The sequence below is a fragment of the Cherax quadricarinatus genome, chromosome 10 (assembly GCF_038502225.1).
Source record: "Cherax quadricarinatus isolate ZL_2023a chromosome 10, ASM3850222v1, whole genome shotgun sequence".
Taxonomy (NCBI): domain Eukaryota; kingdom Metazoa; phylum Arthropoda; class Malacostraca; order Decapoda; family Parastacidae; genus Cherax; species Cherax quadricarinatus.
The window spans coordinates 46,598,290-46,619,699 of NC_091301.1; the positions used below are offsets into that span (position 1 = coordinate 46,598,290).

General features: G+C 36.6%; 1 protein-coding gene across 4 annotated transcripts in view; it reads left to right on the plus strand.

The window, feature by feature from the left end:
- Window positions 1-868: 868 nt before the first annotated feature.
- Window positions 869-21,410, plus strand: part of LOC128688068 (calcium/calmodulin-dependent protein kinase type II alpha chain-like) — a 247,364-nt gene continuing 226,822 nt past the window's right edge. The window contains exons 1-2 of one of the 4 annotated variants that reach the window (XM_053775789.2): window positions 869-1,907; window positions 16,389-16,736. In XM_053775789.2, coding sequence (XP_053631764.2) covers window positions 16,436-16,736 — 301 coding nt within the window. In that variant the 5' untranslated portion in view covers window positions 869-1,907; window positions 16,389-16,435. The remainder of the gene's footprint in view (window positions 1,908-16,388; window positions 16,737-21,410) is intronic. The other 3 variants (XM_070083808.1, XM_070083810.1, XM_070083809.1) reach the window with 3 other exon arrangements.

Consider the following 21,410-nt stretch of genomic DNA (forward strand, 5'->3'; position numbering starts at 1 on the left):
TATCAATATATAAGTGAAGAACGCGGCATCAAGTCTCCGAGCCAAGCTATGCACGCACAAACTCCTTGAAGCTTACTTTTCATAATGCATTTATTAAGGCAAATTCTTATTTTGAAATATATAATTTTTTTAAGCATTTTTGACTCAAGTTTACTTAAGCTGCCAGCATTAAGCATCCTGCTGCTATTGCTACACTTATGGTGAATGATAACTTATGGTTTTGCTCAAAATTTCTATTTGAAACATTTTGCATCATAAACTAAATGCTTATCACATTTTTGTTTATGCCTCGTAATATTTACTTCAGTATTAGAATTTTATTCATATTACAGAATTACTATCTTTAACATACTTTAATAACCTTTAAGGCTTCCATTTGGTTTATATATATATATATATATATATATATATATATATATATATATATATATATAATATGTGTGTGTGTGTGTGTGTGTGCAACAGGATCACAGTAAACAGGTAATATCACAATATGCAGAACAACCACTGTGAAAAATTATGTAATTCCAAGCACTTTCATGATTTCTCACATTGTCAAGGAGCAGTTCCTTGATAATGTGAGAAATCACAAAAGTGCTTGGAATTTTACTATTTTTCAGTGGTTGGTGTGTGTGTGTGTGTGTGTGTGTGTGTGTGTGTGTGTGTGTGTGTGTGTGTGTGTGTGTGTGTGTGTGTGTATATATATATATATATATATATATATATATATACATATATATATATATATATATATACATATATATATATATATATATATATATACATATACACACACACATACATACATACACACACCACACACACACACACACACACACACACACACACACACACACACACACACACACACACACACACACACACACACACACCCACCCACCCACACATACATACAGACATATACACACATACATATATATACACACGTGCACATATTACGTCCATCTCACACATATCCAGAGACAAGATTAAGCACTATCGTAAAAGTAAGAAATTAATAATATAATAATTTATAGCAAGGTTTGCATCAAAACTGTGTCTGCAATATGAATGCGATTTTCTCACAGAAAGTGGCACTGAAAAGGCCGGAGGATGATGCAGGCAATCATTGGAATGGGTTTTCCTGTCTCATTTTCCCTTCTATATTCATTAGTACGTGTGTGTGCAAGGATTCCAACTTGTAATACAATACATATTTTAATGCAAATATGATGCTGTCTGACTCTGATATGCAGGGTGGCAGCATGTTTTCTGTAAGAACGTGGTTTAGTTAAGATGTAGTGCCGTGTTTTTGAAAGATATTTCAAAAGGTGATATATTTTTCTATAATGCATTTTCTCTACAGTATGGTGTACTCAGAAATAATTAATAAAGATTTACCATTGTAGAGAGCCTATGCCTGTAGAAGTTACAGTGAAATTAGATCTTAATATTTGTTCAGAGTCTGGAGAAGCTGAAGCCATTGAAAAAGGTACTATGAGATTAAACTCCCTTTAGGACTTGAGTAGTTGAAAATGTTCTATTCTACACTTGATGTAGAATCTTTCTAGAGATTGTGAATCTTCTCAAGCAAGATGAGCTATCCTTCAGCGTGTATAGTATACAGTGGTTCATCTGTGTACAAGGTATGTCATCTCTTGACATTATAGTTGATGTATTGTTACCTTCCACTTGACACAGTAGTAGCATCCACACATTGTGTACAAATGCTACATTGTGAATAGTGGTTTTTTTTTCTTTTCTTCTTGTCCGTCCCCTCTTCTCCTAATTTGCCGTGGACGTTGCTTCACCCCGCGTATGGTGCTGCTCTTCCCCCACGCCGGTAACAGACAAGTGCAAGTCTCAAGTTGATAGAAGTACCACAGTGATCGCCAGGGATGTTGAAGGTAGGCGCCTCCTTATGCACCGTCTCCCTATTCACTCAAAAAGGACCATTGAGAAACAAATGAAGTATTGTTTTCATTATTATCGTAGTCACGATTTTTATGTAAACCAAATCTCTGAATATTTTTCTCTTTCCTAAAACTATAATCCTGATCACGTGGCACATATATATGGGAAAGATTTTCAGTCTTTTCATTAATTCTTTATGCATGGGGTCAAAATTTACTTCACTCTTTTCAGTTTTTTTTAAAGATTATTTTGCAGCCTCAGCATAATCATTGTTTTATCAAAACAACACTGAAACTTCTTTGATCAATTTTATATTAAAATCACCGATGAGCTTGAGAAAATTGGACATGCACTCTAAAAATGATCTCAAATAATTATTCTTGAAGATAACTTTCCTGAGAATTTAGTTAATATAATCAAATTTGCCTTAATGGCTTCTGAGACTGCTGGAGATCAGTCAGTAAGCGATTTTATCCGTTATTAATGTAAGGAATAATTTGTAAGCACAGTTGGTAACCACTGTATTTACACTCACTCTACCACTCAGAATCCATACTCAAGAAATATTATCATTATAAACTGAACATTATGTTCAGTTCATAAAAAAAAAATTATTTTGCTGCTTATGATATAAATATTTTTGAGTATCCACAAATGATACAAGAAAAGTGTGTATGAATCTAAAATTTTTGTTTTAAAATATTTAATGTTTAAGTACCAGGTAATTATTTTGTTAGTTTTTTGAGTGTGCAAATCTTGGGTGGACTTGTATATTATATATTCTTTGATTTAGAAGAATTTGAATATGAATCTGTCAAAGTACTAAATGTTTTTACTCTTGATTAACTAAGATACAGAATTTTTAGGGTTTGGTTGTAAAATAATATACATAAATATATTTTATTTGCAGTTTTTCCTAGTCTCTGCCACAACATTAAAGTCTCAGATGATACATTAATATTTCAAGGGCTTAATATACAAATAATGATGAATTTTGTGATCTGAGTTAAATAATCTTCTACGTTATTGCATTAATTTTTATAACACAATATTTTTTTTATTTATTTTGGCTAAATTTAATTATAATCCTTAATCACATTTTGTGTTCAAGAATTTTATGTACTAAGTTAAAAAAAAACTTTAGAAATGGTGGTGTAGATTACCATAAATGTAACTACTGTTACTGAAGTATAACACATCTCAGTGTAACTACTGTTACTGAAGTATAACACATCTCAGTGTAACTACTGTTACTGAAGTATAACACATCTCAGTGTAACTACTGTTACTGAAATATAACACATCTCAGTGTAACTACTGTTACTGAAGTATAACACATCTCAGTGTAACTACTGTTACTGAAATATAACACATCTCAGTGTAACTACTGTTACTGAAGTATAACACATCTCAGTGTAACTACTGTTACTGAAATATAACACATCTCAGTGTAACTACTGTTACTGAAGTATAACACATCTCAGTGTAACTACTGTTACTGAAATATAACACATCTCAGTGTAACTACTGTTACTGAAGTATAACACATCTCAGTGTAACTACTGTTACTGAAATATAACACATCTCAGTGTAACTACTGTTACTGAAGTATAACACATCTCAGTGTAACTACTGTTACTGAAATATAACACATCTCAGTGTAACTACTGTTACTGAAGTATAACACATCTCAGTGTAACTACTGTTACTGAAATATAACACATCTCAGTGTAACTACTGTTACTGAAGTATAACACATCTCGGTGTAACTACTGTTACTGAAATATAACACATCTCAGTGAAATTACTACATTACTGAAGTATAATACATCTCAATGTAATTACTGTGTTACTGAAATATAGCACATCTCAATGTAATTACTGTGTTACTGAAGTATAACACATCTCAATGTAATTACTGTGTTACTGAAGTAGAACTCATCTCAATGTAATTACTGTGTTACTGAAGTATAACACATCTCAATGTAATTACTGTGTTACTGAAGTATAACACATCTCAATGTAATTACTGTGTTACTGAAGTAGAACACATCTCAATGTAACTACTGTGTTACTGAAGTAGAACACATCTCAATGTAACTACTGTGTTACTGAAGTAGAACTCATCTCAATGTAATTACTGTGTTACTGAAGTAGAACACATCTCAATGTAACTACTGTGTTACTGAAGTATAACACATCTCAATGTAACTACTGTGTTACTGAAGTAGAACTCATCTCAATGTAATTACTGTGTTACTGAAGTAGAACACATCTCAATGTAACTACTGTGTTACTGAAGTAGAACACATCTCAATGTAACTACTGTGTTACTGAAGTATAACACATCTCAATGTAACTACTGTGTTAGATATAGTACACATCTCAGTGTGTCTACTGTTTTACGGATGTAGTGCACAGCTCAGTTTTACAGATGCAGTACACATCTCAACATAACTACTGTGTTACTGATGCAGTACACATCTCAACATAACTACTGTGTTACTGATGCAGTACACATCTCAACATAACTACTGTGTTACAGATGTAGTACACATCTCGACATAACTACTGTGTTACTGATGTAGTACACATCTCGACATAACTACTGTGTTACAGATGCAGTACACATCTCAACATAACTACTGTGTTACTGATGCAGTACACATCTTGACATAACTACTGTTACAGATGTAGTACACATGTCAACATAACTACTGTGTTACAGATGTAGTACACATCTCAACATAACTACTGTGTTACTGATGCAGTACACATCTCGACATAACTACTGTGTTACAGATGTAGTACACATCTCAACATAACTACTGTGTTACTGATGCAGTACACATCTCAACATAACTACTGTGTTACTGATGTAGTACACATCTCGACATAACTACTGTGTTACTGATGTAGTACACATCTCGACATAACTACTGTGTTACAGATGCAGTACACATCTCGACATAACTACTGTGTTACAGATGCAGTACACATCTCAACATAACTACTGTGTTACTGATGCAGTACACATCTTGACATAACTACTGTTACAGATGTAGTACACATGTCAACATAACTACTGTGTTACAGATGTAGTACACATCTCAACATAACTACTGTGTTACTGATGCAGTACACATCTCGACATAACTACTGTGTTACAGATGTAGTACACATCTCAACATAACTACTGTGTTACTGATGCAGTACACATCTCAACATAACTACTGTGTTACTGATGTAGTACACATCTCGACATAACTACTGTGTTACTGATGTAGTACACATCTCGACATAACTACTGTGTTACAGATGCAGTACACATCTCGACATAACTACTGTGTTACAGATGCAGTACACATCTCAACATAACTACTGTGTTACAGATGTAGTACACATCTCGACATAACTACTGTGTTACTGATGCAGTACACATCTCAACATAACTACTGTGTTACAGATGTAGTACACATCTCAACATAACTACTGTGTTACAGATGTAGTACACATCTCAACATAACTACTGTTACAGATGTAGTACACATCTCAACATAACTACTGTTACAGATGTAGTACACATCTCAACATAACTACTGTTACAGATGTAGTACACATCTCAACATAACTACTGTGTTACAGATGTAGTACACATCTCAACATAACTACTGTGTTACAGATGCAGTACACATCTCAACATAACTACTGTGTTACAGATGCAGTACACATCTCAACATAACTACTGTGTTACAGATGCAGTACACATCTCAACATAACTACTGTGTTACAGATGCAGTACACATCTCAACATAACTACTGTGTTACAGATGCAGTACACATCTCAACATAACTACTGTGTTACTGATGCAGTACACATCTCAACATAACTACTGTGTTACAGATGCAGTACACATCTCGACATAACTACTGTTTTACAGATGCAGTACACATCTCGACATAACTACTGTGTTACAGATGCAGTACACATCTCAACATAACTACTGTGTTACAGATGCAGTACACATCTCAACATAACTACTGTGTTACAGATGCAGTACACATCTCATTGAAAATGTTTGTCAGTATCACTGCGAAAAAAAAGAAAAAAAATACAAACTTTATTATGCATATTTCAAATATCATATATAATATCACTTTTGATACTTGAGTTACAGTACTGTATATGAAATGTTACTTCATGGATCTATTTGATTTTAAATGAATTTAAACATTTTAACAAAACAAAATGTGATAAGACTTATTTACATAATGTATGTTCATATTAAAAAATGGGGCACTTTAAATGTATATTCTCTATATGTTCTCAACTGGGTTTCTTTAAAAGCTTCCCAGATTAAGGCCTTATCTTTCTCATCTATGTTTCTATATTTTTTATTGTTTTTCAAAGCTAAGCGTGGCTATTTCTCATATACAGTATTATTCTTGGATCACCCTATGACAGTTTCACAGTATCACCATATTTTCTCCGTTGTACTGTAGTTCATCTTGAAAGTAGTGTGTGATGTTGTACGCGGCAGCCAGCACACACAATGTTGTACGCTGCGGCCAGCACACACAATGTTGTACGCAGCGGCCAGCACACACAATGTTGTACGCGGCGGCCAGCACGCACAATGTTGTACGCGGCGGCCAGCACACACAATGCTTCCCTCACTTAGCACTGCCACCACTTACACACATTAAGCTACTGCACTTAGCACAGCACTGCAACAACATCATGTTCTCATATTTTATTTCTTTTTCAGTTCAGTATTCTCCATAACACTTGTGACACAAATTACAAATACAGTCAACTCTCTTATAAATCTTCCCTATGTAGTGCAGTTTTCACAAATGTGGTTGAGCAAGTACATACAAAATTCAGTAATGTATGAAAAGGCCTCCACATTCCGTATTATTAAATTTTTAATGCATTTATTTCAGTTGCATTTACAAAAACTTTCACTAAGTAGAAGAGTTTTATAAGACAGCTGACCATTCATCATTTGTGAAGCATTTAACTGTGACACATTTGTGAGTGTGTAAACCAACAAGTGACTCTATAATAACTTAGGATAAAGAGTATTCAATGTCCTTGCTATCTACACATGACAGAGGGTTTTGTTGTCTTATGCAAATTCAGTGCATTCCCATAATTGACTTAGAATTATGAAAATGGAAAGATTACTGTTTTATATCCTTCGTATACCAGTGGTGAAGTTAATATCCCTCATATACCTCTGGTGATGCTAGGAGTATTCCTTGTATAACTGTGATGCTAAGAGTATCCCTTATATACCTGTGATGATGGTAGTATCCCTCAAATACCTCCGGTGATGCTAGGAGTGTTCCTTGTATGCACATGGTGATGTTAGAGGTATTCCTTATATACCTATGGTGATGTTAGGAGTATCCTTTGTATACTTGTGGTGCTGAGAGTATCCCTCATATACCTATGGTGATGCTAGGAGTATACCTCGTATACCTATGGTGATGTTAAGAGTATCCCTTGTATACACATGATGTTAGGAGTAGCCCTCATATACCTGAGGTGATATTAGGAATATTCCTTATATGCCTATGGTGGTGTTAGGAGTATCCCTCATGTACCTATGATGTTAGGAATATCCGTTATATACCTGTGGCGATGTTAGGAGTATCCATTGTATGCACTTGGTGCAAGGAGTATCCCTCATATGCACTTGGTGCAAGGAGTATCCCTCGTATACACGTAGTGCTGGGAGTATCCCTCGTGTACCTCTGATGTTAGGAGTATTCCTCATATACACATGGTGATGTTAGATGTATCCCTCATATACCCATGGTAATGTTGAAAATTATGCATATAAACAGTAATATATAAGAGTATCCCTGGTATACACACAGTGATGTTTAGTCTTAAGTCTGTGTAGCGGTCGCAGCATTGTAGTGTATGTATTAACACTGGGAACCTCAAATAACACTAGATAATATTTATCTCGCTGCGTTTAGAATTCTCAGTTCTTTAACTTAGATCAAATTTAGTATAGAATTGTCAGAACAGTGTTGTATTATACTGACAATATGAACAATGCTATGAGTCATCAAGTGGCAGTAATATTGTTTCATGTATCTATCATATTTTTAATATGATTTGAAAACTAATACTACTCTGATATTAAAAGTATATATTTTCTGATAAATTATAATTTCTTGATGCATTCTCTAATACACTAGTCTGCATTTGTTTTCAGTTATTAATTACTCCAACTTCTTGTCATATATGTTTGAGAAGAACAGACAAATTTCCAAATGTCAACAGTAACAAAAGTTATGATTCGCAGTTTCTGTTAGCTGATATATAATATCCATAAATCGTTAGGAAATTATTTGTAACAGTTTGCAAGAATTACCAACACAGAGTAGAAAAGTAAAAAAAAATTTACCATATAAAACAGCCATAAGTCATGGTGGGTCTTTAGACTGGGGAGGGGGGGTTAGGCACTGGAACTACAATAATGAGATTCATGCACAACCCTGGGTATATGTCATGCATAATCCCAGGTATATGTCATGCATAACCCTGGGTATATGTCATGCATAACCCCAAGTATATGTCATGCATAACTCCAGGTATGTGTCATGCCTAACCCTGGGTATATGTCATGCATAACCCCAGATATGTGTTATTCATAACACTGGGTAAGTGTCATGCATAACCTGGGATATATGTCATGCATAACCCTGGGTATATGTCATGCATAACCCCGGGTATATGTCATGTTTATACTTTGTCTTCATTGATGAAAGTAAATCAGATGTGTTGTACATGAGCAGTCAACATATGCAGTGTTACATATGCTCTATCGGTGCTGTATTTCCAAAAAAGTACACAAATGTTACAAAATCAGGTGGTATTTATTTCATATAATATAGTACGCTTTTGATTATGCAGAACTTTTTGTGCAGACTAAAACTAGACCAAAAAACTACTTGACATTATATAGCTGAATTAGGATTATTGGTACGCTAAGTCTAGGTTATTTGAATGCTAAGTTTAACCCCTAAACGGTCCAAGCGTATATATACATTCTCTCCCCCAGTACCCCAAATATTTTGAAAAACAATTTTTTTTTTATTGAAATAAAGAGAAAAATTTTCTAAGTGTTATAGGATTAATATTAAAAAATTATGGTCAGTACTTACTGAGATACGAGGCTGCAAAGCTGGCACATAATGCTCACCTGACGGCAACATCGAGTCCTGCCGCTTGCAGAAGTGTTGCCGATATACCATTTTTTCTCATTTTTATATTATTTTATATAATTTTTATGTTCTGATAATTACAATTTATTGTAGTTCTTGTCATTTCATAACCAATCTTTGTTCTGACACTAATATTAGGTACTGAAATTGTACTCAAATTGTCACAAACACACTGACAGGTGGACATTTACACCTGTCTTGGTCATTTACTATTGTCTAGGAATATATACAAAGTATTTATAGGTCCCAGCAATGTTTTGGATACACAGGAGTATAGAAGAAGAAGAAGGAAGGAGGAGGAAGAAGAAGGAAGAAGTTCCCTTGAAGCAACGGTAAGACAAGTGTCACTGACAAGCATCCAGGAGGGCAGTGATAAGATGAGATAAGCGATGACATTTGATGGGCATTTGATGGGCAGAGATAAGATGAGATAGTTCAGAGATAAGATGAGATAAGGGATGACGTTTGATGGGCGCCAGCGAGGGTGCAGAGGTAAGGGGTGACATTTGATGAGCTGGTATCTCTGTCTCTGATTATCTGTCACTCTGTCTTGTCTCTCTCTTTCTGTCTCTCTGCTTGTCTCTCTCTCTCTCTCTGTCTCAGAGAGAGCCACTGTGAACCAACAGGTATTCTTATGCATTATATCTACAAGCACAGTATAGCACTTCAGATTTTTTGGTTATCCTAGGTAATTTACACTATGTATAATTGAGACAGATGAAAAGAGATAGTCAGATAGACAGAGACTGATAGACAAAGACAGACAGAGATAGACACAGATATACAGACAGAGATACAGAGAGACAGACAGACCCTAAACTTGGGGTTAACATCACTTTCCTCTTAAAAGGGGAGTGTTAATATGACATGACATCAGTGAATTTCTGTTGTTTGCTGCACTGTTTGCTCTAGCTGATGCTCAGTTTAACTGGCACTCACACAAGGTACTTAGTGCTCCCAGATTTTTTTTAATATGGTGCACACTTAGTGTTAAGGCCCATTCTATGCTGACCAGGCATCTCAGGCCAATCATGCCAAATTTGGAGGCAGGAAAAATAAAACATATATATACATTTGGGGCACTAGCAGTAAGAATGTATATATGTATATGTTTGGACCGTTTAGAGGTTAATATAGTTATCTAGAGAAAATATTAATAATTGTAATGAAGAGATGCAAATAGAGATAATGATACAAGACTGTAATGACAAAATTAGTTATAATAATTTTTGGTGGGCGTGAATACAGTGATGATGATAGCTACAGTATGAGCTGTATAATCCTTATGGGTCATAATACAGGGTGACCCAAAAGTCTGGACACAGGCAAAATTGCATTTTTGTAATAATTATACAGTAATTATCTCATAAATATGCTAGATAACAGGGATATCTTGCTACTCCTACTTACACTTTGGTCACACTTCACAGACACGCACATGCATATATATATACATACATCTAGGTTTTTCTCCTTTTTCTAAATAGCTCTTGTTCTTCTTTATTTCTTCTATTGTCCATGGGGAAGTGGAAAAGAATCTTTCCTCCGTAAGCCATGCGTGTCGTATGAGGCGACTAAAATGCCGGGAGCAATGGGCTAGTAACCCCTTCTCCTGTAGACATTTACTAAAAAAGAGAAGAAGAAAAACTTTATAAAACTGGGATGCTTAAATGTGCGTGGATGTAGTGCGGATGACAAGAAACAGATGATTGCTGATGTTATGAATGAAAAGAAGTTGGATGTCCTGGCCCTAAGCGAAACAAAGCTGAAGGGGGTAGGAGAGTTTCAGTGGGGGGAAATAAATGGGATTAAATCTGGAGTATCTGAGAGAGTTAGAGCAAAGGAAGGGGTAGCAGTAATGTTAAATGATCAGTTATGGAAGGAGAAAAGAGAATATGAATGTGTAAATTCAAGAATTATGTGGATTAAAGTAAAGGTTGGATGCGAGAAGTGGGTCATAATAAGCGTGTATGCACCTGGAGAAGAGAGGAATGCAGAGGAGAGAGAGAGATTTTGGGAGATGTTAAGTGAATGTATAGGAGCCTTTGAACCAAGTGAGAGAGTAATTGTGGTAGGGGACCTGAATGCTAAAGCAGGAGAAACTTTTAGAGAGGGTGTGGTAGGTAAGTTTGGGGTGCCAGGTGTAAATGATAATGGGAGCCCTTTGATTGAACTTTGTATATAAAGGGGTTTAGTTATAGGTAATACATATTTTAAGAAAAAGAGGATAAATAAGTATACAAGATATGATGTAGGGCGAAATGACAGTAGTTTGTTGGATTATCTATTGGTAGATAAAAGACTGTTGAGTAGACTTCAGGATGTACATGTTTATAGAGGGGCCACAGATATATCAGATCACTTTCTAGTTGTAGCTACACTGAGAGAAAAAGGTAGATGGGATACAAGGAGAATAGAAGCATCAGGGAAGAGAGAGGTGAAGGTTTATAAACTAAAAGAGGAGGCAGTTAGGGTAAGATATAAACAGCTATTGGAGGATAGATGGGCTAATGAGAGCATAGGCAATGGGGTCGAAGAGGTATGGGGTAGGTTTAAAAATGTAGTGTTCAGCAGAAGTTTGTGGTTACAGGAAAGTGGGTGCAGGAGGGAAGAGGAGCGATTGGTGGAATAATGATGTAAAGAGAGTAGTAAGGGAGAAAAAGTTAGCATATGAGAAGTTTTTACAAAGTAGAAGTGATGCAAGGAGGGAAGAGTATATGGAGAAAAAGAGAGAGGTTAAGAGAGTGGTGAAGCAATGTAAAAAGAGAGCAAATGAGAGAGTGGGTGAGATGTTATCAACAAATTTTGTTGAAAATAAGAAAAAGTTTTGGAGTGAGATTAACAAGTTAAGAAAGCCTAGAGAACAAATGGATTTGTCAGTTAGAAATAGGAGAGGAGAGTTATTAAATGGAGAGTTAGAGGTATTGGGAAGATGGAGGGAATATTTTGAGGAATTGTTAAATGTTGATGAAGATAGGGAAGCTGTGATTTCGTGTATAGGGCAAGGAGGAATAACATCTTGTAGGAGTGAGGAAGAGCCAGTTGTGAGTGTGGGGGAAGTTCGTGAGGCAGTAGGTAAAATGAAAGGGGGTAAGGCAGCCGGGATTGATGGGATAAAGATAGAAATGTTAAAAGCAGGTGGGGATATAGTTTTGGAGTGGTTGGTGCAATTATTTAATAAATGTATGGAAGAGGGTAAGGTACCTAGGGATTGGCAGAGAGCATGCATAGTGCCTTTGTATAACGGCAAAGGGGATAAAAGAGAGTGCAAAAATTATAGGGGGATAAGTCTGTTGAGTATACCTGGTAAAGTGTATGGTAGAGTTATAATTGAAAGAATTAAGAGTAAGACGGAGAATAGGATAGCAGATGAACAAGGAGGCTTTAGGAAAGGTAGGGGGTGTGTGGACCAGGTGTTTACAGTGAAACATGTAAGTGAACAGTATTTGGATAAGGCTAAAGAGGTCTTTGTGGCATTTATGGATTTGGAAAAGGCGTATGACAGGGTGGATAGGGGGGCAATGTGGCAGATGTTGCAAGTGTATGGTGTAGGAGGTAGGTTACTGAAAGTAGTGAAGAGTTTTTACGAGGATAGTGAGGCTCAAGTTAGAGTATGTAGGAAAGAGGGAAATTTTTTCCCAGTAAAAGTAGGCCTTAGACAAGGATGTGTGATGTCACCATGGTTGTTTAATATATTTATAGATGGGGTTGTAAGAGAAGTAAATGCGAGGGTCTTGGCAAGAGGCGTGGAGTTAAAAGATAAAGAATCACACACAAAGTGGGAGTTGTCACAGCTGCTCTTTGCTGATGACACTGTGCTCTTGGGAGATTCTGAAGAGAAGTTGCAGAGATTGGTGGATGAATTTGGTAGGGTGTGCAAAAGAAGAAAATTAAAGGTGAATACAGGAAAGAGTAAGGTTATGAGGATAACAAAAAGATTAGGTGATGAAAGATTGGATATCAGATTGGAGGGAGAGAGTATGGAGGAGGTGAACGTATTCAGATATTTGGGAGTGGACGTGTCAGCGGATGGGTCTATGAAAGATGAGGTGAATCATAGAATTGGTGAGGGAAAAAGAGTGAGTGGTGCACTTAGGAGTCTGTGGAGACAAAGAACTTTGTCCTTGGAGGCAAAGAGGGGAATGTATGAGAGTATAGTTTTACCAACGCTCTTATATGGGTGTGAAGCATGGGTGATGAATGTTGCAGCGAGAAGAAGGCTGGAGGCAGTGGAGATGTCATGTCTGAGGGCAATGTGTGGTGTGAATATAATGCAGAGAATTCGTAGTTTGGAAGTTAGGAGGAGGTGCGGGATTACCAAAACTGTTGTCCAGAGGGCTGAGGAAGGGTTGTTGAGGTGGTTCGGACATGTAGAGAGAATGGAGCGAAACAGAATGACTTCAAGAGTGTATCAGTCTGTAGTGGAAGGAAGGCGGGGTAGGGGTCGGCCTAGGAAAGGTTGGAGGGAGGGGGTAAAGGAGGTTTTGTGTGCGAGGGGCTTGGACTTCCAGCAGGCATGCGTGAGCGTGTTTGATAGGAGTGAATGGAGACAAATGGTTTTTAATACTTGACGTGCTGTTGGAGTGTGAGCAAAGTAACATTTATGAAGGGGTTCAGGGAAACCGGCAGGCCGGACTTGAGTCCTGGAGATGGGAAGTACAGTGCCTGCACTCTGAAGGAGGGGTGTTAATGTTGCAGTTTAAAAACTGTAGTGTAAAGCACCCTTCTGGCAAGACAGTGATGGAGTGAATGATGGTGAAAGTTTTTCTTTTTCGGGCCACCCTGCCTTGGTGGGAATCGGCCAGTGTGATGATAAAAAAAAAAAAAGTATATATATTATATATATATATATATATATATATATATATACATATATATATATATATATATATATATATATATATATATATATATACACACACATGAATAAAAGCAGCTTTCTAGTAACATATTATTCCTGTAAATCGAGGGGTTATTGTACAGTGCTATTTTAATGCAGTAGACCATTATATTGCACAGATTTTTTTGCCATGTTTTGGTTATTGCACTATTGAAAAATTGCGGCACAATTTCATACAACACTTCATAAAATTAACTTAACACGGTTCCATTTGCGGGTACGAAAAAAAATTCCCCAGCTCAAGCTGCCGCCTTGTTGTGGGTCAGTGGGGGAGACCTACTCCCATCCCCTGCCACCCCCAACACATCCACCACCCCTATCCCAGCCTTTGTGAATACGTATCCAGTATGAATGCTCCCTAGGAGCTAGCTGTGTTTGTGAATTGTGTTTTGATCTTTCAGTTGCCATATCTTGTATCTGCCAAGCAATCATGGCACCCAGTAGGCATATGAGTGTTGCTGAAAGTGACAAGAAAAGGTATAAGCATTTAAGTCTTAGAGTTACAAAGAAAATAGTGACATTAGACAAGAGAGAGCCTATGGCCTTAATGAAGCATCAGTTTGTACAATTAAAAATTACGAGGTAAATATATGAGTTTGTGTGATGAATAACTGATTGACTTGACTGACTGACTTGACTGATTTACTGGCTTGACTGATTTACTGACTTTACTGATTTACTGACTTGACTGACTGACTTGACTGACTGACTTGCTTGACAGACTTGCTTGACAGACTTGCTTGACAGACTGACTTGCTTGACAGACTGACTTGCTTGACAGACTGACTTGCTTGACAGACTGACTTGCTTGACAGACTGACTTGCTTGACAGACTGACTTGCTTGACAGACTGACTTGCTTGACAGACTGACTTGCTTGACTGACTTGCTTGACAGACTGACTTGCTTGACTGACTTGCTTGACTGACTTGCTTGACTGACTTGCTTGACTGACTTGCTTGACTGACTTGCTTGACTGACTTGCTTGACTGACTTGCTTGACTGACTTGCTTGACTGACTTGCTTGACTGACTTGCTTGACCGACTTGCTTGACCGACTTGCTTGACCGACTTGCTTGACCAACTTGCTTGACCGACTTGCTTGACTGACTTGCTTGACTGACTTGCTTGACTTTACTGACTGACTTGGCTGACTGACTTACTTGACTGACTTACTAACTTACTTGACTAACTGATGACTGATTGACTGACTTTAAGTTAGACTTTTTCACTGAAGAGGACCCAGACAAATCTAGAAGCAGTTATCTGAAATGGTGTCTAGAGTAGCTGATGCTTTACCGTCAGTTGTGTAATGTACTGCAGGGTAAAATAGAACAAAAAAAAAAAATTACAGAATTTATGCACACTCCAATACAACTATCAACTTCAGTACCAGAACCTCTACCATCCACCTCAGCCCAGTAGGGCCACAACATAACTCTCCACTCTCTACACAATCATCCACAAACACCAGCGCCCACAATTTAAGGTAAGAAATACTATTATTTCTGTTATATTTGTAGCCTTAAGCAGTAAAAACAACATAATACATCACAACAGTGAACAACAATTACATATTCACTTTTATTTTTGTAAGATCTGGAGGTCTAAAAAAAAGTTGTTTGGCTTTTTTGGGGCTCCCAGACATGCAACCCTATTTTTCCCATAAGTTCTTCAGTTTTTCTAACATGGATTTACCTAACACAGCATTTTCAGGAACGTAACTGCCGTGCAATATAACAGTCTACTGTAATTATTAAATGAATTTATTTTTTTCATCAAATTTTTGTGATTAGTAATTGTTGGAAAATGAATGAAGGTAATATTAAGCACAGTATGCTGTAGTACTGGGTATAGAGCCTTGGGATTTCTGTGGTATCAGAAAAAAATATTACTTTTAATTTTTTCATTGTCCAGCCAACTGCTTTGGTTCAACACTTGAAGACTCTTTGCACTGTTGCTTTATTAGCAAAGATGTAGTAAACTTTAGTCTCTTAAAAATATCTACATAGTAAACAGTGAAACATTACATGACCAAATTCAGTTTTTAGTATTACTTTTTTTAGTCATTTAAATTTCAGTGTTAAGAAGTCAGATCATAAAATAAAATTAGTGTGCGTGTCTTGGTTGTAAACTAGAGCACATCCTCCACATTAATAGTGTGTGAGGAACACATTGTTGGAAGAAATATGCTCCCAGTGGACTAGCATGTGTAACAATAATAATGAAATGGTATTATTAGTGCATGACTGCACTGCCTTCATGAAAACTTGAGAACATTTACTATTACTATAGTAAATATAAGCCAATGATATTTGGTATCTCAGGCTTGGAGGAGAAAACCAAAGCTACTGCAGCATCAGTGGTGGGCACCATGGCTGGCCTTAAGAACAGTTTATTATCTGGAGGCGGTGGTGGCGGTGGAGGTAGCAGTGGGGGAAAGATGGCAACAGCTGCAGGTGGTGGTGCAGGGGGTGTGATGGCAGCTGTGGCTGCTGCTGCTGCAGCTGCAGCTACTTCTGCTGCCCCTGCTGCACCACCTGCAACAACAAACCCTCCCACTTCTAACAAAGAGCATAGAACTGAGAGTAGTGCAGACTCTGTGCGTCCTGACCGCAAGTCCAGTAGCAGCCAGCTGAGCAGTACCCAGCTGTGCAGCAATCAACTAATTAGCGGTAAGTGGGTGTGATGCCGGCGTGATCCCGCACGCCCACACTACCCACAAGGGGCCACCACCCAACACGGTCATGCCCCATAACAGTCCATTAAAACTAACAGATCATGAGTGAAACATATCTACTACATAAAAGTTTTTGCCTGCTTGATGCTCACACAAGACTAGTCATTTCATATTCTGTAGTTACATAAACACGATTATCGCCTGTTATTTTCTATACAGTATTAGACAATGAGTGGTTTTTGACAGGGTAATTGCAGGTATTCTACTAACATGCGTGATTTTATTTTATTTAGTTATTGATTTTGACTAACTGAAAAGCATGTGTGTTATACAAGTTATTTATTATTGCACTGAACTAATGAATATCCTTGACAAATTTGAGATGGAGTTACAGTTTTATAAGCATGTAAAACATTCATTGACTTGAAAGTTTGTATGCATACATATTTCTACAGTGATTGTTTTTAATTATTATTTATCACGCATATTTAATCAGTTTTGATAAGAATTCGTATATGGATCATTATACATTATAAAGTTACTGCATGATCCAGCTGGCAAAAGAATGAACATTTCTTACAGTATTATTAAGTTGATTCTACAAAGAGACATAGTAGAAATGTGATCTATATATTATATCCAAAATTATTTAATTGCATGTTTTGCTATCGTTCATTGCAGTTATTTATTCTGAACTGCATAATTATTATCTGGTTTTGAATTCCATTGTTTATTTTATATCCAATATTGGAAAAGCTTAACTGTACTTTGAATTTCTGATAGCATTTGAAATGTAATGAACTCTGAAGATTTAAAACTTGCAAATAAAAACTGTTGATTCATATTAACACACATTATAAAAAATAGTGACTTAATGGTACAACTTGTTCAACATAATATACATCTGTCACTATTGAGATCTGTTTTTCGTCATACAGAAAAGAAAAAAAGTGTTCATACTAAATCACTCAGTCTGTCTATGGGATTCGAGGCATACAGCATCAAGAAACACCCCTTGAGGAGTGTGCCTTGATGCTGTTCAAGGGCTCTTGATCCAAAGAATCGGAATTGCCCTCTTCAGATTACCTCCTATTCGACAGGCACTATATTTACTCCTTAGATTCAGTGCTACCCTATCAATATAATTAAAATAATATATTTTTATAAGTTTGAAAAATAATGCAGAGTAGTGTATTCCAAGGTCACATACAGTAAGTAATTTAGCACATGTATAATATTCAGAAAAAATACTAAGAAGTAGGAATTTTTTAGCTTGTGAAAAATTAAAATCATTGCTATAGTTGGTTCTCAGTGCAGTGCTCTCAGCAAAGAAAGAAAAATAGAAAAGTTTGAGAATAACTTAAGGGAATATATTATAAGCTGGTGATAGTATTGTGAGTATTATGAATAATAGTGCTTCAAGAAGATGAGTGCAGTGGCAGTCAGAGTATCTCCACACTCATAGCATTAACCCTTTCGCTGTCAGTCCCGTAATATTACAGCTTGCAGGCCAGTGTCGGTCCTGTAATAGTACGCCAAAATTCTAGTGGCTTCAAATCTTGCGGGAGAAAGCTAATAGGCCTACATATGAGAGAATGAGTCTGAGTGGTCAGTGTGCACAGTATAAAAAAAAATCCTGCAGCATTCAGTGCATAATGGGAAAAAAACTCCGACCGTGTTTTTTGTTTAAAGCCGACTTTGCGGTGTATTTTCATGTAGTATTTATGGTTGTATTCTCGTTTTCTTGGCCTCATTTGATAGAATGGATGATATACTACCGAACTAGGATGATTTTGAATGGTTTACAGACTAAAAGTACCTTGAAATTGAGCTCAAATTAACAGAAATGTTCGATTTTTGCCAATGTTCAAGAGTAAACAAATCACGTCATGTATCCAATACACGTCAACTGGTGGGTCTGATATGCATTCATGAATGCGCTGATATTATTTATACCATTTTTACAATAATGCAGTAGTCTGAATGACAGTAAATCTTCTATGTTTTGTGTGAATAAAGGTTCAAAATGGAAAGCTAGTGTAATATAAGAGGGGCCTGGAGACATGACTGTTGAAGAGAGAAAATGTTATAGTAGTGCTAGGAATGTTTGCATTGTTAATTCTGGACCCTATTTTGAAATTGACCTTCCTTGAATTGTGTACAAAATTGGCCAAATTACCAATTTCTGATCACTTTATTGGGTAGTTGAAATAGGTAAATGGGCAGTTTCTTGTACTCAATCAATAGAACAAAAGGAGTTCTAGTGAAATAGCTATGAGTTTCATCGACTGGAATGATGTAATTGGCCGAAAATAGGTCTCGAAGTGGGCAAAATCACCAATGCATAAATATTACCAAGACCACTAACTTCACGAGAGCATAATTTCATAAGTTTTCCATCAAATTTTGTACTTTTGGTGTCATTACCATCGGGAAAAGATTATCCATCTTTTTTTTTTCCCCCGATCATAATGACAGCAAAAGTATGAAATTTGATGGAAAACTTACTGAATTGTGCTCTCGCGAAGTTAGCGGTCTCAGCGATGTTTACACATCGGCGATTTTCGCCCACTTTGAGCCCCATTTTCACCCAATTCCATTGTACTAGTCGACAAAAAACATGAATATTTCGCTAGAACTCCATTTTTTCTATCGAATGAGTGCAAGAAACCACCCATTTACCAATTTCAACTATCCAGTACAGTGGTCAGAATTTAGCAATTTTGCCAATTTCACACAAACTTCAAAAGATGCCAATTTCCGAATAGGGTCCAGAATAAACAAGAAAGACATTCCTGGCACTAAAATGACATTTCCTTTGTTCATTAGTCACGTCTCAAGGCCCTCTTACATTCTTTTGCTTTCCACTTTGAATTTTTATTCTCACAAAAAATAGAAGATTTACTGTTATGCAGACTACTGCATTAGTGTAAAAAAATGGTATAAATAATATTGGCATATTTGCGAAAGAATATTAGACTCACCAGTTGACGTGTATTGGACGCTTGGCATGATTTGTTTACTTTTGAACTTTGGTAAAAATCGAACATTTCTGCTACTTTGAGCTCAATTTCAAGGTACTTTTCTTTGTAAAACCAGTCAAAATCATCTCAATTTCTGTAATATGTCTTTGCAAAGTTGCTGCTTTATTCCAAAAAAACGGTCAAAGATTTTTTTTTCTTGTTATGCACTGTGTGATGCAGGATTTTTTTTATACTGTGCACACTGACCACATAGACCCATTCTTTCATATGTAGACCTACCAGCTTTCTCCCACTAGATTTGAGGGCACTAGAATTTAGGCATACTAGTACGTCAAAAACCCTGGGTCGTAAGCCGTACTAGTGCGGCCGAAACCCTCAAAGGGTTAAACAGTTTGAACATTGACAGTCCAGCTGTTTGATGAATGAGTTTCCAAAATCCGCTAATACCTTCAAAATTTCAGACATATCCTTAAGAAGGGGTGTACGTTGTTGCTGATTGTCCTTGCATTCCAAATTATAAAATTTATTTTTCACAATGGTAACCTAAACAAAGCGCCATCACTGGCTTTTGAGTTTTAGTACTCGCTGTTGGTTTGAGCCCCATCACTTCTGTGAAAAATGGACAAAATTTGAAATCAGTGGAATTGGCCTATTGATTCAGAAAACCACCAGACACTAAAAATATTATAAACTGTAAAACAGTACCATAATATACAGAAATTGTAAATAAAATGAAGTTGAAGGTACAGTAGACAACCACCTTTTGAGATACAAGGTGTTATCAAAAAGTTGCTGTACTCGAATCTTCATGTGCTTCCTGAGTGATACGTGGTGGTATAGATCACACTGCAGGGCACACCTTGGTGAAGTAACATGGCAAGTTTCAGTGTGGTCAGTCATTCTGTTGAAATTAGATGTACATTTTTTGTAGTGTTGTCAGTGTGTTGTGATTTTTTTCTGTAACAGAATAGAATCTTTGAAAGAATAATGTGAGTGTGAAATTCTGTTTCAAGCTTGGTAAAATGGCTAGTTAAACTCACAAATGCTTCAGCAAGCAATAGGCAGTGAAGCAGTAGGTCAGAGCACAGTGTTTTGAATGGTTTTCTCAATCCAAAGCAAGATGAACGAGGGTTTTAGGATGATGCTTGCTCTGGTCATCCATCAGTGTCAAAAACGGACACCAACATTGAAAAAGTGGGGCAGACTATTCATGAAGATCATTATTAGAGTATCTAGGACATTGCAAGTGTTCTGAGAATTTCTTGTGGATTGTGTCAAAGCATTTTGACTCAAAATTTGAACATGAGGTGAGTGACTGTGAAATTTGTGTCCTGCTTGCTGACTCAAGACCAAAAAGACCATCACTTGGATGTTTGTCAGAACCTCAAAAGACAGTTCAAGTATGGCCCAAAGATGACTGGCAATGAAACTTCAGTCTACAGCTATGCCCCAGTGGAAAAGTCCTAACTCACCCAGACCAAGGAAGGCATGCCAAGTCAAGAGCATGCTCATTTTTTTTTTTTTTTTTTTTTTTTTTGACTAAGTGGGAATTGTTCATCAGGAATTTGTTCCAGCAGGGCAGACAGTTAATCAAAAATTTCACATTGAGGTTCTGAAACATTTGAGGGAAGACATGAGAAGGAAATGTCTGATGTTGTGGGCTTCCCACAGTTGGTTCATTCACT